The sequence below is a fragment of the Hyperolius riggenbachi genome, chromosome 1, assembly GCF_040937935.1.
Source record: "Hyperolius riggenbachi isolate aHypRig1 chromosome 1, aHypRig1.pri, whole genome shotgun sequence".
Taxonomy (NCBI): domain Eukaryota; kingdom Metazoa; phylum Chordata; class Amphibia; order Anura; family Hyperoliidae; genus Hyperolius; species Hyperolius riggenbachi.
The window spans coordinates 371,031,829-371,050,801 of NC_090646.1; the positions used below are offsets into that span (position 1 = coordinate 371,031,829).

General features: G+C 41.9%; 1 protein-coding gene across 2 annotated transcripts in view; it reads left to right on the top strand.

The window, feature by feature from the left end:
* ECPAS (Ecm29 proteasome adaptor and scaffold) overlaps nt 1–18,973 on the top strand; it is a 184,324-nt gene that overhangs the window by 107,734 nt on the left and 57,617 nt on the right. For both annotated transcript variants that reach the window (XM_068234316.1, XM_068234317.1), the window contains 5 exons: nt 956–1,061; nt 2,232–2,279; nt 4,915–5,036; nt 6,967–7,117; nt 9,828–9,893. In XM_068234316.1, coding sequence (XP_068090417.1) covers nt 956–1,061; nt 2,232–2,279; nt 4,915–5,036; nt 6,967–7,117; nt 9,828–9,893 — 493 coding nt within the window. The remainder of the gene's footprint in view (nt 1–955; nt 1,062–2,231; nt 2,280–4,914; nt 5,037–6,966; nt 7,118–9,827; nt 9,894–18,973) is intronic.

The following is an 18,973-nucleotide window of genomic DNA, read 5'->3' on the forward strand; positions in this document are numbered from 1 at the left end:
TTCAGACAGTTTTAATTTTGTTTCTTTTTTTGCACACAACAGAGGATGCCACTTGTATATACACTGATCACCCAAACCTTTAAACCGCCTGACTAATATAGGTCCCTCTTTTGCCACCAAAACCACTCTGAACTGTCAAGCCATTGACTGCACAAAGACGTCTGAAGGAGTCCTTAGATAATTATACTGGCACATTTTTCGTCTTTCAACCCCTTACCTTATGCTGGATACACACCATGCGTTTCCGCATTCGATGCGGCCGTCGATACGCGTCGATTCGATTATTTCCGACATGTCCGATTCAAGCTTCGATGGATCGTTAGGTCGATTTGCCATACTTTACATGGCATTCGACCTAAAAATCATCGAAATTCGTTCGGAAATGTTCAGAAATAATCGAATCGACGCGTATCGATGGCCGCGTGCGACGCGGAAACTCATGGTGTGTATCCAGCATTAAAGAACTAATATATCTCACCTCTCAACAGGTGCCAGAGTGAAGATAATGGCCAAAAATGCAATTAACTTTTTCTCCTGAGTTTTTTATCCTAAGTTAGATTTGCACACTATTCATTAAAATGCCCTTAAAACCACCAGCAAGCAATAAAATACTCAATGATTTTTAAGGTAACTTTTCACTTGATTTTTGGTACTTTTTCACTTCCAAAGTGCTGAAAAGTTTCTTTAAAAGTTGAAAAATTAAAAGAAGTTGAAAAATTATCTCCTTGGAGAAAATTCGGGAGAAAAAGTTAATTGCATATGGGCTGATCAATGTTATTCACTTCACCCTTTCTGTATATTTAACATAGTGGATGATTGGTATAAATACAAGCTATGAATATAACCAGTTCCTTATGCTATGTGTGTTTGTTTGTAATGAATTCTTTATCTTTGCTTTATATATACAGTATATTTATATAGTGTTCATAACAGTTTGTGAAATTTTCCATTGCAGTTGTTTAGCCTTAAATGACCTAATGCGTGGTCGTCAGCTTGATGATATTGTGGATAAGCTTCCTGAGATCTGGGAAACCCTTTTTAGAGTGCAAGATGACATAAAGGTAAGGTGTCTTGTTAAAAACCTGACATAGACCTGACGATTTAGTCTGCAGATGGTAGGTCATCAAGCACAGCACCTGCAGACAATACCACAGACATTGCAAGCAAGTTAAAAAAAAATGCAAAATGCATTTTCTGTAATTGTCATAAAGCAGCTTTGCCATAGAAACCTCAGGCTTGGCTGAAAGATTACATCCAGGTAGATTAGGATTGCAGCTGTGAAAGATTGGTTGATCTTGATAACTAAAAATGTTTCTTGCAGTAAACAAGCTACTGAAATGAACAATAGTAGCCATTACAGCTAACCAAACCGTCATGGCTCTACGATAGCAAAAATGTGCACAACATCAGAAAGAAAGCCATGGATTTTGTTAATATGATGCATTATAACCTTCATGATTTAAAATCTTGATAAGAAGACCTAGTATAATCTGGCCAGTGCTCAATACTATGTTTCACACCACAAGATGCACCTGACCAAAAGACGCACGTAGGTTTAGAGGACAAAAAAAAACTGGGAAAAATGTGGTACTCAGGGAGAAGGTGAGAGACCCATCAGGATACTGGGAAGAGTGCAAGTAGCGGGCATAGAAGTGCTCCCTGCAGCAGAGCTCTCAGGCCTGCATCTACTTAGGTTGTCATCTAGCGTCTGGTACAATTACCGTATCATTCGGACCATAAGAAGTACCAACTCCCCCCCCCCCCCCCCCCCCCCCCCTCACGCTTTCGGGTGAGAAAAAAGTGCGGTAACATGCTACAAAAGATAGATTGCTAAAAAGGGGATGTCCCATACCTAGATGTCACAGCATGTTTTTACCATGTCCACAGATACGTGGCACTAATAACTGTGGTGTATATAGCATCTAGATTTTTGGCTAACCTGATGTGAGTAGTCTGCACATAGATGCCTTAGCTGTAGCCACTGACATTTAAAAGCATGTTCAACAGCCTGCTATGGTGTTAGGTTACTGTCTAGTTATAGATAATAGGCAGACATGTCCTGATTAGCCATACACACCTGCAGCATTTAGTTTTTGTAGGTAAAAATCCATGCCCTCTGCTATAAATCTCATAGCTTGATAAAAATCCATGCCCTTTGCTATAAATCTCATAGCTTGATTTTTCTCACTTTTGCAGCTGTAGCTTATGTTTCACTGTTCCTTTCTTTTCAGGAGTCTGTCCGGAAAGCAGCGGAGTTGGCTTTGAAAACACTAAGCAAGGTATATACCTTAATGTTTATGTAGATGTTTGTTTATATACCTTTATTACCTATCTTTGTGTTCGTGAAAGTAAACCTAGACTAAAATTTTCTCACACGTGCACACCATTGGGTTTCAGAAGCTTTTTTTTTTTTTTTTTCCTCTTTTTAGTTACTGGTGCACTGATCCCTGCATTTGAAGTGATTACTGGTTATATTCAGAGTTCTTATTAACTAAGTATGGTTATGTGGCAGTACGAGTCACTGTACAATTCTCAAAACTACATTTAAAAATGTATATAGGAAATTCTGTTCTCTATAGGGCACACTACGGGAGCAGATGGGGCTGATCCAACATCTCACAGCTCAAGAAGTGCTCTGGGAGACTGGTACTTAAAGAGGAATCAAACTAAAAAATATGCTTTGCCCATATTGCGCCCATAGCATTATAAATAGAAAAAACAATAATAAATAGCTACTCCACAATTGTTAAAAAAAAAAATTGTATTAGGTTGCTGCATCAAATTTGGGCTACAACCATCTTTAACCACTTCACAACTGAGGGGTTTTACCCCTTGACCACCAGAGCAATTTTCACCTTTCAGCGCTCCTTCCATTCATTCGTCTATAACTTTATCATAACTTATCACAATGAAATGAACTATATCTTGTTTTTTTTTTTTATTGCCACCAATTAGGCTTTCTTTAGGTGGGACATTATGCCAAGAATTATTTTATTCTAAATGTGTTTTAACCAGCCTGGCGGTATGGACGAGCTCAGCTCGTCCATTACCGCCGGAGGCTGCCGCTCAGGCCCTGCTGGGCCGATTTTCATGAAATAAAAAGGTGCACACGTGTGCTACCTGATCACCCTGCCGTGTACATCGGCGAAAGAAGGTCCCCCCCAGCCGCCCGAGCCCAGGGCAGCCGGACCAAACAGTTCCGGCCAGCGCTAAGGGCTGGATCGGAGGCGGCTGACGTCCATGACGTCACTCTGCTCGTCGCTCATCGCGGCCTTCCTTGCTACTTCTGATCGCCGGAGGCGATCAGAAGTACGCATCAGGAGCGCCCTCTAGTGGGCTTTCATGCAGCCAACTTTCAGTTGGCTGCATGCAATAGTTTTTTTTTTTATTAAAAAAAAAAAGTCCGGTCGCCAGCCTGGTGATCTTAATAGAACGCCAGGCTGGTTAATGGGAAAATGTGGGAAAAAATGTATTATTTTTCAGTTTTTGGCCTTTATAGTTTTTAAATAATGCATGCTACTGTAATTAAAACCCATGAAATGTATTTGCCCTTTTGTCCCAGTTACAAAACCGTTTAAATTATGTCCCTATCACAATGTTTGGCGCCAATATTTTAATTGGAAATAAAGGTGCATTTTTTTCAGTTTTGCGTCCATCCCCAATGATAAGCCCATAGTTTATAAAGTAACAGTGTTATACCCTCTTGACATAAATATTTAAAAAGTTTAGTCCCTAAGGTAACTATTTATGTATTTTTTTTTTTTTTTAATTACAAAAAAAAATTTGGGAGTGTGGGAGGTAAGGAGTTAATTTTTTGTGTAAAACTAATTTATTTGTATGTGAAAAATGCTTTAGGGTGTAGTTTTACTATTTGGCCACAAGTTGGCAACAGTAACTTTCGGATGCTTGCAGGAAGTACTAGGAGGCTGGGAACGTTTTTAATTTTCACAATGATCGCGCTGCTTATCGGAGAAGCAGCGGATCATTGCGGGGCTTAGATCAACGAACAGGAATGGATTTTCCCGTTCATTGATCCCCAGGCTAGCGGCCGGCGACGTGTTTACGAGCAGGAGTGCGCGCTAGAGCGAGCAGGAGCGCGGGCAGCGGCGGGAGCGTGGAAACTATGCATTTCTCCGTCCCTGGTGGTGAAAGGATAGAAAAAGGGATGGAGAAATGTGTACGCATGGGGGTAAAGTGGTTAACCACTTATCTCAAACTGGACGCATATGTGCATCTATTTTGAGCCACAGTAAATCAATCTGGATGCATATATGCGCTCAGTGTTGTTGCGGTAGGTGTGTGTGCGCTCCTGCTTATTCACGGCAGGATTTTCGTGCCGGTTATTGAAGGGAAACATATGTTCCTTGAGCCAGTCGAAGTGCCGTAAAGGAATCAACAGAATCATAAAGAATTATCATTCATAAAAGTGAAGTAAAAAATGTAGTTAAAAAAACACACTTCCTGCTGACTTCTGGGATAGTGTATACTGCCATCTAGTGGCCAGAAAATTAAATTGAAGTAAAAAAGAAATACATTTTAATAGTTATTAAAACCTCATTACACCCCCTGGCTTTCATATTACAATTTGATCATTATTATGCAAGGCATGACCAGTGTTTGATTTGGTTCCACTGTAATCTTGTGTGCTGCTGTTCCCCCACACTTGGAAAAGCTGCGTGAATTGGGTCTGAATTGTTGCCTTGAGCAGCCTGAGTTGCAGATGTTTGAGCCTTTAGTTTGAAGAAGTATTTTTTTTAATTGAATTTTTGTTTTAAAGCTACCATGACTAATGCAGTTTTTATATGTTTTTTTGTTTTTTTTCTCAATATGGATGTTGAATGAGTTACCTTCTGTAACCGTAATCTGACTGAACTAATGTGTAACATTATGCTTTTCTGTACTTTCTATTATAAGGTGTGCATAAAAATGTGTGAATCCAGCAAGGGATTGGCTGGCCAGAGAACCATTGCTGTCCTTCTGCCTTGTCTTCTAGATAAAGGAATAATGAGCACAGTGACTGAAGTGCGTGCACTCAGGTAACAGTCCTTATACCACAGACAAAGACCTCAATTCACTAAGCTTTATCAAACAATTTATCAAACGTTTGATAATTTACCTCCATGGGTAAAATCTGCTTTTGAATTCACTAAGGTGTTTGTTTGTCGAATGTTTTATCGATAAAACGTTCAATAAATCTATAACACCTTAGTGAATTCAAAATTAGATTTTACCCATGAGGTAAATTACCAAATGTTTGATAAAGTGTTTCTTAAAGCTTAGTGAATTGAGGCCAAAATGTGCAAAAACATTATTAAAGCGGACCTAAACTCAGAACGTCCTCTCTGCTCTAAAAGTTTTTGTTACAGCTGATACAAATCCTAGAATAAATCTGCACTGTTTCTACTTCCTGATTCATGGAAGCAGACATTGCTTTCAAACAAACCCATCTGCCGTGGCAGTCGTGACACAGAGGAGAGATCAAATTACAACTTGTGCTTAGGCACATATGAGGGGGACTTAAACAGGCTAAACTCTCTAAATACATACAGGGTGCATTTCTCTGTTTTCCTTCTGTACTGTACAAGAGTTTAGGTCTACTTTAAATATACCGTATATACTCGCATATAAGCCAACCCGTGTATAAGCCGAGGTAACCACTTTTCCCTCAGAAACAAGGAAAAAGTGATTGACTTGTGTATAAGCCCCCTCCCCAGTAGCCAGATGTGCCCCCAGTACAAGTCAGCCTCCCCACCCCCATAGCCAGATGTGCCCCATGATCATACAGCTGTGTCTCAAGAAGTTACTAGAAGGCGTCATAGAATGAGAGACAGCGATTGCCAAACAGGAAGAATCCCCGATAATTGCACCACTGACACATTGCTTGCACTCTCCACTCCACAAGCCAGGGGACAAGGGTAGTCTTGAGCAGCACACCCCTGCATACCATGCTGCAGAGGATGGAGGGCACGGACACAGCTGGTAAGAGCAGGATCACTAGTGAACAATATTCACGCTCCTCTGCCAGTAACAAAACCTGCTCCACCATCTGTTTTGCTCCACTGACTCGCATATAAGCCGAGGGGGTAACTTTTCAGCACATTTTTTATGCTGAAAAATCAGGCTTATATACGCAAGTATATACAGTATCCTGGCAGTAAGATATTGGTGTTAAGTTGAAGCCCAAGTTTGTGCAAAGTTATTTTTGTTTAAAAAATGTGTAAAGAGGTGCTACCCCTTTTGTGCATTTTTTTTTATTCCACACTTCCAATGTAATTAGAGATTGCAATAAAAAAAGCCAACTATATTTTTTTCTCTGTAGATTTGAGGAGGTAATATTTATTTGGGGTTTTTACTGCTGTGAGTCACTAGCTATGACATGGACGCAAACTAGAACTCTTGTGACAGAAATAGGAAGAATGGGGTAATTACTGTAGTAGGACACAGATAGCAATTGCAAACTGGTGTAGGTTTCTACTCCTCCCACAGTGAGTAAAGCCAGAGGAAACCTGTTGTGGGGTTGGGGGGGGGGGAGTTGAAAGTGAAAGTGAGGTTGACCTCCGCTTACTGCCAAATTATTCTAGAAAGGGCAATGTTCTCAGTGACATTCAAAACTTGTATCCCTGCTTTCTGCTGCCCATATAGTTATCCTAATTGCTTTTGTCCCAAACAAAAGTTATCATTGTAAAAATCTCAAGTCCCCCCAGCTCAGAGTACAGCAATACTTGGAGATGCCAATACATGTATAGCAAGGTCATTCAAAAAGCTATTCAGTGAGGAAAATTATTTCTTCTCTGCTTACATTCACTAAACTCTGCACAGAGAAACATGCTGTTGCATTGCCTATTATTTCATGCAATCAGTGTGTGGGGTTGCTTTATTTTATTAACCATTCATTTATTATATTTATATACATCTGTTTCACTATGTCACTTTTTTTCTTTTTATCATTTCTTTTTTTTTCCACAGTATTAATACGCTTGTGAAAATAAGTAAGAGTGCAGGGGAATTGCTTAAGCCCCACACTCCAAAGTTGATTCCTGCTTTGTTGGAGTCTTTGAGTGTTCTGGAACCTCAGGTGTTGAATTATTTGAGTCTACGAGCCACTGACCAGGAAAAGGTAAGGGGAAATTGTAACCTTTATCCCTCTTATGCAAGTAGAAGTTTATTAAAAGCATACCTGAACTCATAATAAACAATCTCTATAGCTTTGATAATCTGCAGAGCAATTACTTAAAAAGAAATACCGTATTTTTGGACCATAAGATACACCTTTTCTCCCCCAAAAGTAGGGGAAAAAAGTCCCTGCAGCTAGTGGTCCGAACACAACATAAAACGTGTCCACCCCCCACATCGTGACACAAATGCACATACCCGATCGCAAACCACGTACCTTCTTGTCCCTCTGTGTCCCCTTCTGTCCCTATGTGTCCTCAGATAGTACAAGCCGCATACCTACAGCAGTCTTCTGCCACCAGTCACTGCTATTATGACTTGGCAGCTGCCCAGGCTGAGGGCAGCATCAGTAAGGCTGTGGCTTGAACAAGAAGGGATCCCACTGCGAGTCAGAGGAGGGAGGCTCCTGACATGGCTGCTGCTGAATGGTGTGCAGCACTGTCAGTCACTGCTTCCGCTAACTGACTGGCTCCGATGGTCTCTCGGGCGGGACCACCGTGCTGTCATTGGGCCAATCACAGTACTCAGTTACTAAGCCATCATCCACTGATCCTCTCTCCATACAGTGATCCACTGTAACGGTAGTTTTAAGAAAAACAGACTTGAGCCGTAGATGTTTTATTTGCAAGTACAAAGTAAGCAAGCAGAAATGTTTGTTATTTAATCTTTGCAATATATAGAGCCGTACTGAAATATCAAGTGGCTTAGTACTAGAAGGGACATAGTGATGTAGTTACACTTTTGTCAGAGCATCTGATCTGTGAGCTAATCTGGGTCTTTGGCTTAAAGGGATCCGCTGAGGCGGTAGTTATTGGCCACCTCATCCGACTTTAATCAAGCATGTGTATGAGCCTTAAAGTGAACCTAAAGTGAACCAAAAAAATGAGATTAACTCACCTGGGGCTTCCCTCAGCCCCCTGCAGACGATCGGTGCCCTCGCAGCCCCGCTCAGATGCTTCTGCACCCGCCGGCGAACACTTCCGGTTTGGCCGTCACCGGCCGACAGGCATGGGAACGCGAGTGATTGTTCGCGTTCCCAGCCTGTATATCGCCCCCTATGCTGCTATTGCGGCCAGGAGGTCGCAATAGCAGCATAGTGGGCGATATACAGGCTGGGAACGCGAACAATCACTCGCGTTCCCATGCCTGTCGGCCGGTGACGGCGAAACCGGAAGTGTTCGCCGGCGGGTGCAGAAGCATCTGAGCGGGGCTGCGAGGGCACCGATCGTCTGCAGGGGGCTGAGGGAAGCCCCAGGTGAGTTAATCTCATTTTTTTTTTGTTCACTTTAGGTTCAGTTTAAAGTGAGCCCAAGGTGAAATAAAGTTAGGAGATAAACAATTGTATTTATGCTCCTACTATTAAAAATGACTTTTTTTTTTTAGATATCCCCTGGTTTTATTTTAGATTTACACACTTACAAACTAGATTATGTTTTGTTGCCCCTGCTGAATACCATCCTAATAAGTGTCCCAGAGTTAGAAAAAGGCCAATAGTTCATGTATTTTATCTCCCTCTGCTCTCAGAAGTTGTATTCTGTCAGGAAAACTTTATGGCTGTAATCTGCTTATCAGTGATGTTTACTATATTCCCAAGGGGGGTACCGTCAAGGCAGAAGCTGTCGGTTCTATGTCTAAAAAAAAATTAACTCTTTCAGGCAGCAATATAAAAAAGTAAAACAGCCTGGTTATTAATGTTTTGCACTGTACATACACATTTATCACATGTCACATGTCGCCTTGGGTACACTTTAATAAGTACCCGAAATTTACGCCGTCTGTTGTAGGGTACTGACTGTACTTGCATTCAGTGCCACCAGTTAACTGATCCTCATTAACATAGTTTAGTATTTAGTATACAAGCTCTGTGCATATCTCACCAACAGCCCAGTAACACAAGCTGATCATGGAAGCGGAATCAGAACCAGAATTGGTTATTTCACTATGTGGTGGTGGGGGGGAAAGGGGGGGGGGGCGGATTTGTACCCAGAATTGGTGCAAACAGGTTCTGGTGGGGGGGGGGGGGTTAGATGGAGAGAGTAAGAGAGAGAATGGCCAAGAGCCGAGACTGCCATACAACAGCGCAACAAGTTGCACTTGGCAATCATCTGTTATCCCTAAGGAGGCATCAGAGGGACAGCCAGAGGGAGGCGAAGGATTAGCAGTGTTGGCCCAGCACTGACCAAGTCCACCACTCCTTGCTGACATAGTGACATCAGACCCCACCCACCTTTTCTTTCTTTGCCAGCGCATCGTTCGTGTTATCAGTATGCTTTTCCTAAAATACCCTCCCCCCTCCTTTCCCATCTGAACATGCTGCTCATCTTAGACCCAAGTGTCTGTACTCCTCCTAATGATACATTCTCACCTGAAATGATCACAAACAAAATATGTGTAGTTTGCCTTCAGCTCAATAATCAAGATGTTATGTGTCTGATATGTCCATGCAATAGTTGACTGCTGTGACATTTTTAGCAATGTCTGTATGCTTTTTTTCCAAGCCATTATTTGTTACCGGTAGATTACGAATATAACAAGTGCTATATTCATTTTTTTTCCTTCACTGTGTGTATTCATTCTTTTGCTAAAAATGTCATCAAATGCTTAAGAGCCCTTGTGTCATAAAGCCATAAATCTTATTTTGTTTCTTTGTGCAGGCTGCCATGGACAGTGCAAGATTAAATGCTGCCAAATCTTCTCCAATGATGGAAACCATAAATATGGTAAGAGGACCTCTTTATTTAACATAGCCACACATATAGTGAATGTTTTGGTGAATACGTGCAAGGTGATTGTTTCATGCTGTGGTTGAGTTCCAATTAGTTTCTCGTCCATAGCCAGATGTCATAATAATTATGACAAATATGGCAGTGATACTACAGGGTGGGCCATTTATATGGATACACCTTAATAAAATGGGAATGGTTGGTGATATTCCTGTTTGTGGCACAATAATATATGTGAGGGAGGGAAACATTTCAAGATGGGGCGCTTTCAAGGGGCGCTTTCTGTACCTGTAACATGTGGCGTGAATAAAGAGAAGAAATTGTTGTAGTGCTGGAGTCTGTTTGAATTCTTTTGAAGAAGATTTCAAGATGGGTGGTGACCATGGTGGCCATTTTGAAGTCAGCCATTTTGAATCCAACTTTTATTTTTTCAATAGGAAGAGGGTCATGTGACACATCAAACTAATTGGGAATTTCACAAGAAAAACAATGGTGTGCTTGGTTTTAACTTAACTTTATTCTTTCATGAGTTATTTACAAGTTTCTGACCACTTATAAAATGTGTTCAATGTGCTGCCCATTGTGTTGGATTGTCAATGCAACCCTCTTCTCCCACTCTTCCCACACTGATAGCAACACCGCAGGAGAAATGCTAGCACAGGCTTACAGTATCTGTAGTTTCAGGGGCTGCACATCTCGTATCTTCACAGCATAGACAATTGCCTTCAGATGACCCCAAAGATAAGTCTAAGGGGGTCAGATCGGGAGACCTTGGGGGCCATTTAAATGGCCCACGACGACCAATCCACTTTCCAGGAAACTGTTCACCTAGGAATGCTCTGACCTGACACCCATAATGTGGTAGTGCACCATCTTGCTGGAAAAACTCAGGGAACGTGCCAGCTTCAGTGCATAAAGAGGGAAACACATCATCGTAGCAATTTCGCATATCCAGTGGCTTTGAGGTTTCCATTGATGAAGAATGGCCCCACTATCTTTGTACCCCATGTACCACACCATACCATCAATTTTTTTTGTTCCAACATTCTTGGGAGGGATCTATCCAATGTGGGTTAGTGACAGACCAATAGCGGTGGTTTTGTTTAACTTCACCATTCACATAAACTGTGTTCTCCCCAGAATTTTTTTTCAGCCGGGTGGCATGAAAAAGTAGGCGGGGGGGGCGTAGTTTGGTCCTGCTTGAAGATGGCTGCGTGAGGAGTGAGCTCTGCCGTGGACCCTCTTTCCCCCATCCTCCAGCTAAGATGAACTCCAATAAAGCTACAAAAAAGAACCAGCTGGACCCCAAGACTATCGGGGACCCGGAGACATCAACTCCGAAACATATTCCGGAGATATTTCGCTCCCAGAAGTCCGGACAACACGGGCCTACCAGTGGCAATATGGCGCCGGCTTCTCCTAAGGCCGGTACGTCTTCTCAGAATGCACAGCGAGCTTCACCCCCGCTCTCGGACACAGGGGTACTAGATCGCTTAAATATTATGCCCACGACAGAAGTCCTGAAAGCTATTGCCTCCAATATTAAGGGCACTCTTTCAGCTGCCATTGCGGACCTGCGAGAAGACGTCACACAGATTAACATGCGTCTTTCGGTGGTGGAGCAGGAAGGACAAGAAACTAAAAAGCAGGTCAGTGAGATCCAGGATCATGCGGCATATCCGGATTCAAAGATGATAGACTTCCAGCAAAGGCTGGAAGATCTAGATAATAGAGGCAGACGCAACAACATAAGGGTCAGGGGTTTACCAGAATCGGTAGCTAACGACCAAATCAGACCTGCCATCACTGCGATCTTTAATGAGCTGTTGGAAAGACCTAAAGACGCACAGATCGACTTAGAAAGGGCTCACAGAGCCTTGAGACCAAGAAGAAGTGAGGATGATCCCCCGAGAGACGTAATCTGTTGCTTTGCTAGATTCTCTCTTAAAGAAGAAGTCATGAGAAAAGCGAGAGAGCAAGATGGCATTAAATTCAATGACGCAGATATAAAACTATTCCAAGACCTGTGTGTGATTACTCTCCAAAATAGAAGAGCACTGAAACCTCTCCTGCAGATGCTCCGGGACAGAAGCATTGTATATCTGTGGAGATTTCCCTTCTGCCTACATGTCACCAAAGGTACGATCAACGCCATGCTTCGTACTCCTGCCGATACTCCACATTTCTGTAAGATTCTGGGTCTCCCGAAAGTTTGTTTGCCTGAATGGTTCCCGGAAAATGGAGAACTCTCCACAGCTACGAACACAGGCCCGATTGGCAGATCCTTTCCCCCTGGGAACTCTCACGGTCCATCGTACAAAACGACTAAACCCTATGGCTCTAATCGAAGAAGACGACATAGTTCCTCCCCAGATCCACCAATGGAAAGGCATACAGCAGAGCTACAGGACGACACTATCGAACTAGAGGCCCTACCACCTGAGCTAGAGGACGCTGAACCATCTTGAACCATCACTGATCTACAATCAGAAGTTTGCTCTACGTAGAACCTGGTAGTATATATGTTTTTTTTATTATTATATATCCTATCTCCGATACACTTTGGGCCCTTGGTTTTATACTAAAAGAACTAGTAAACCTGCACCAAACTCTGTTCATTTGCAGTTCTACCCCTCTCCCCTGCTGGGGGGTTCTTTTTCTTTTTGTTTTGTGTTTCTTCCTCCTGAGCATAATTTTGGTTGAGGCTCATTTGAGATGGACGTACTATATATCACCTCTGCTGAGAAACTACTGCCGAGAAGCTTCTTTATTAGAACTTATAGATATATGCACGTGGAAGCAACCTCCTTTGCTTTCTAAGTATTGACTTAAGACTTTTGATCTCCACGGTATTATGTTTATATCTCTGACGTAAAGAGAGCCTTCTTTTCATTTCCAGGGCCACTTAAAAACAAAGGAGTCTGGTACTATCCTTCATTATCATATGCATATATTTTTAATACAAGAAGTCCTAGAATTTTACATCTAGAAGAATATGTGGAACTCAACCTGCATGACCTGATAATTACTTTTTGTTGCTTTAACCCTTTCATACCCCCCCCACAGGTTACAAGCATGCTTTATAGCAGTGATGGCTAACCTTGGCACTCCAGCTGTGACAAAACTACAAATCCCATCATGCCAATGCCTCATGGGTCTCGTAGTTCCACCACTGCTGGAGTGCCAAGGTTAGCCATCACTGCTTTATAAGCAGTTCTCTTCTTACCTTTATATATCTGTAATATAATTTTTGATATGTTTCATAACACAATGATGGGTAGATGTTATTTACGCTACAGACACTATACTCTTAGGACCTATAAAGTTCATCTTTAGTTTAGTTGAATTGTTCCTGGTTCACACTAGTTTTCTAATAAGTTTATCTACAAATTGGCAATAAGTCTAGAATAAAGAGGAGGGGGGGGGGGGGGGGCGGGAGGGCCTGTGGCAGTTTGAGTTTGTCTATCCACTGGTCATCATTGCGTATAGGCTTCCGAACCTTACTCCCACACAGCGATTATTTTATAATTGCTGAGCTTACCTACGGTATTTTTATAAGTAATCTACATAGTAGATACTTCTCTCAACCGTATAACATACACTAGCAGTCCTCCTCTACCATCGGAGAGTTGATAGTCAATCCAATTACTTTAATTGAGTGGGTTACTCTACTCAGTCTCTCTCAGCTTGCTTACTGAGATCGACTCGAAGAGCATTTTTCTAGAGAGTACATCTGAAGGCAATTCGCAACACTTCCTTAGTCCAAACATGCCACATGCTGGTTCCTGGAAGGTCGCTTCTTACAATGTTAGGGGACTAAATACCCTAGAACGCAGAACTACGCTTCTGCAATTATTACAGAAGGAGAAAGTAAGCATTGCAATGATACAGGAGACTCATTTCTCTAAAAATCATGTCCCTTCTTTGAGAGATAAGATCTTTACTAGGAGCTATCATGCGGTATCACCTACAGGAAAGACTAAGGGAGTTTCTGTTCTACTTCATTAGGGGTGTGAGATTGAGATTATTAAATCTCAAATAGACTCAGAGGGACGATATGTTTTTCTACTGGGCAAAATTGATAATAGAGATATCACCTTGGTGGCAGTCTATACCCCCAACGAGAAACAGACAGCTTTTCTAACCAAAGTGGTTTCACAACTCTTGTCATTTGCAAAAGGGATGATCATTTGGGGAGCTGACAGCAACATTCCCCTGAACCCATCACTTAATACATCCAATGGGAAGTCCACGGTTCCATTCCAGTGTTTGAAAAAAATTAAAAGCCTGTTTAAATATCTAAATTTAATGGATGTCTGAAGAATTTTTAATCCACGAGGTAAGGATTTTACCTACTACTCCAACCCACATAAAAAGTACTCACGCATTGATCATGTTTTGATCACACAGTCAGATCTGCATCAAATACGAGATACTGGGATTGGAACCCTAGGCTTTTCAGACCATGCTATGGTACACGTTACTCTAACTTTCCCCCTACATAGGGACAGACAACTTAACTGGAGACTCAACCCAGAGCTACTTAAGGATTTAGAAACCACGGAAATGATCAAGAGATCCTTAGCTGACTATTTTAGATTTAATTCTAATGCGGAAACCTCACCTCTGACTGTTTGGGAGGCTCACAAACCCGTAATTCGGGGGGGGGGGGGAATTGATTAAAATAGGGGCAAGGAAAAAAAAGAACACCTTTTTCAGCTAGAAACCTTGACACAAAAAAATTGCTGCCCTTGAATCTATCCACAAACAGTCTTTGGAACTAAAGACTCTGGAAGAATTGACATCTCTCAGATTAGATTTAAAAGCACTACTTGATAGAAAGGCAAAAAGCATTTTACTATACTCAGAGGCTTCCTTTTATAAATGGAGCAATAGGATAGGCACGCAGTTAGCTAGAAGACTAAAAAAAAGAAGGGCCAGACAACAAATCACAGCTGTAAAAGACCAGAGGGGTGTGCTGCATCATACCAACCAGGAGATCGCAGAAACTTTCCATCAATACTATATGGAGCTTTACAACTTGCAACTTGCACATATCACGCCACAAGAGCAAAAAATTAGAAAAGATAGAATATTTAAGTACTTGGAAAAGTGGGGCCTAAAAACCCTAGACAAATCAATTTTAGAAGACCTGGAGTCACCTATAAGCATTTCTGAATTTCTCCAAACTGTTAAACATCTTAAACTAGGTAAGAGCCCTGGTCCAGATGGCCTCATTTCAGCCTATTACAAGACCTTTGCAAAGGATCTAGCACCTTTCTTTGTTAAAGCCATGAATGGAATTACTTCGGAATCTATCCCCTCAAAACAATTCTTAGAGGCTCACATCACTATTATATACAAAGAGGGTAAAGACCCCACTTCATGTGCGAGTTACCGCCCTATATCTCTTTTGAACAATGACGCCAAGATCCTTGCAAAGATCTTGGCAAATAGGATTTCACCATTGTTGCCCAATATCATACATCCTGATCAGGTGGGATTTGTCCCTGGCAGGGAGGGGAGGGACAACACAACAAAAGCAATAAGGATACACAATTGGTTTTCTCGGCGTTCCGTGGTGGGGTTTTTCCTTTCCACGGACGCCGAGAAGGCATTTGATAGAGTAAGATGGGACTACATGGAAAAAGTGCTGGTTTCTTTGGGTTTTGGTCCTTCCCTCCTGGCATGGATAAACATTCTTTACTCCAATCCCTCTGCTTGTGTCAAAACTAATGGAGTCTTATCTAGACACTTTAATATATCCAATGGCACAAGACAGGGGTGCCCACTATCCCCACTGATCTATGTTCTTACTCTAGAGCCCTTTCTAAACCATGTTTGCAACAACGATAAAATAAAAGGAGTAGAAATAGGTAAAAGAATTTTCAAAGTAGCTGCATTTGCAGACGATATGTTGTTCTTCCTAATTGATCCTCAGCACACCCTCCTAGCCTTAATTGGAGCACTTCAAGACTTTGGAGATATCTCCAATCTGAAAATAAACTTTGGAAAACTTGGGCTATGGGGGTCACTCTAAAACAGTCAGAGGTGGAGGCATGCATGTCAGAATTTCCTTTTCGTTGGGAAAAAAACGCCATCTCATACCTCGGGATCAAAATCCCAGTTGACCTGAATAAACTTTTTCAGCTAAACTACTTACCTGTCGAGGAAAAGGTTAAGGCAGACATACGAAATTGGAACACACTGAGAGGTTTATCATGGTTTGGCAGAATGGCTGTTGCCAAGATGACTATCCTGCCAAAACTTCTGTATCTGTTCCAGGCGGTTCCAGTGGATATTCCACCTAATTTTCTGAACAATCTACAAACCCTTATCGACAAGTTTGTCTGGGCCAATAAAAGAACAAGGATAAGGGATGAAATATTAACCTTACCATGTGATCTGGGTGGGGCAGGGCTACCAAATTTAAAGCTATATTTCTATGCAGCACACTTACTCAGAGTTACAGACTGGACAGCATCAGTTGCACGTAAAGACTGGACAGACATCGAACAGATTATATGTGGAGCCTCCCTTGTGGGGTTAGCATGGGTCCCTACCAAGGCATTCACTCTGCTACCCATTTAGTCATACCTTGATTCAAGCTACACATAAAATCTTTCAAAAATGCATTGCTAGATTTCATATATCCCAATCTCCTGGACCTATGTCACCTTTATCGGGCAACCCAGAATTTGTTCCCGGGGACTCATCCAGATTCCTCCTATCCTGGAATAAAAAAGACACCTCTAGAATCCTACACTTCACGGATATTTTAGGAGTCAAAAACCTACCAGAAATCCAACATACTGAAAAGAATGTGAAATTACCAAATTGGATCTATTTCCAGATCAGACACTATATCTTATCAACACAAGTAAAAAGTAAGGCACTCACCCCACTCACCACATTCGATTGGAGGTGTCTGGAGAGATCCCCAAGAGCCCATATGTTGTCATGGGCCTATACCCTTCTGAGGGATAGCAAACCACATTCAGCTCTTTCTTTTAGGAAAAAATGGGATACCCTTCTCCCCTCCCCATTGACTGATGACCAATGGACTACAATATTTATCAACACTCATAAGTCAGCTAGAAATACAAATGCTAAAGAACAGAATTTTAAGTTTCAGACGCTGTGGTATAGGACCCCTTCCCGCCTCCTCCATAAATTCTATCCAGAAACCTCAGAGGCTTGTTGGAGATGTGGCAACTGCCCAGGAAACCTTCTGCACATCTCATGGAGCTGTCCTGTATTGAGTACGTTTTGGGCTGAGGTTCACAGAATTGTTACAGAAGTGTCTGGGCTCCCTGTGAACTTCTCACCAGACACTTACCTCCTCCATAATTCCACTCTGTCTCCTCCATCATATAAGAAATCAATCTTACCACACATGATCAATTCAGCCAGAGCCCTAATCCCCCTACATTGGGGTTCAACCACTGCTCCTACTCTCAAGATGTGGTTTCAGAGATTAAATAAGGTGAAAGACCTGGAGGAGATTGTGATGATTGCCCATGACCAGGCACACAAAATCTCGAAAACTTGGGCTGTCTGGTATGAGTTCCAATGTTCTGAAAAATATGAGAAGATCATGAGCTGAACCCCTCTATAATTGGTAGACAACTCTGGGACTGGGGCCCGTGTGCGGTTGGTTTTTTCACCTGAGTTTTCTCCTAGGTGAAATTTTTAAACTTGTAAATAAAATGCCTTTTAAGCCACCAGAAACCAAGAAAATACTCAAAATAATTTTATTAGTACTTTTTCACCTACTTTTTGGTATTTTTTTAGTTGAAAAGTGATGGAGGGTTATTTAAAATCGAAGATTGGAAGTTATCTCCTGGGTGAGGACTCAGGTGAGGAAGAGAGTTGCATATGGCCCCAAGTCTCTAGATACAACTGAACCCCTTTGACAGTAGTCTTGACCTAACTCCCTCCTAACTTCTTATATTGTGATGAAGACTCACTTTAGACTTGGTAACTTTCACTGTTAAGTAATAAACTCTAGAAAAAGTCTAAACTAAACAGGACCCTTGCATTTCTCATTTTAATTACCCCAGTGCCACCTTGGGGCAATGCTCTCTTAGAGTCGATGTAAGAAATATATATCTCTAACCCATTATCTGTAAAAGTTATTACATTATCTGTCTATTGAAACTCTCCCAAGCTCTGCTAGTGTCTATTACATTTATACTATAGGCACTCTCTCTTTACCTAACGCTATCTGATTATATTCATAAAGGCATCCTTTTGCTGTCTACGCATAGAAAATTGTTAAAAGATCTTTGAGAACTAAATAATGACATGTGTACATTATCACCAATGTTTGGACATATTATATGTTTGTAACCAAAAGCTGTTGTTTCACTGTTTGCAATGTCTTATTGGACACCCCTGTTCTCAAATAAAAATATATTGAAACAGAAAAAGTAGCCGGGTGGCATGAAAAAGTAGCCGGGGGGGGGGCAAGATGAGAGAATGCAGGGCTGGTGCTTCTCTGCACAACTCTGCTTACAGCATAGGAGGAAGTGAGCCGATGACAGCCGGGTCCTCACCAAAACTAGCCGCGTGGAGCACCCGGCTAAAAGGGCCTGGGGAGAACACTGCATAAACGTTTGCCTCATCACTGAACGAAATCTTCTGCGTAAACTGAGGGTCCTGTTCCAATTTTTGGTTTGCCCATTCTGCAAATTCAGTGCGCCGATCCTCATTGAGATGCTGCAGTAGTTGAGTTTGTAAGGGTGCCATTTGTGAGTAGCCAATATCCGCCGAAGGGATGTTCGACTAATGCCACTCTCCAGTGACATGCGGCGAGTGCTACGCTGTGGGCTCTTGCTGAATGAAGCTAGGACAGCCACTGATGTTTCTTCATTAGTGACAGGTTTCATGTGTCCACATTTTGGCAAATCCAACACTGAACCAGTTTCACGAAACTTAGCAAGCAGTTTGCTATCTGTAGCTTGGGAGTTGGTTGGTTTTGTAAGGTGTCTTGCATTGAAATCTGCTGCAATGACCCGGTTACTGCGTTCACCAGACATCAACACAATTTTTATCCGCTCCTCACGTGTTAACCT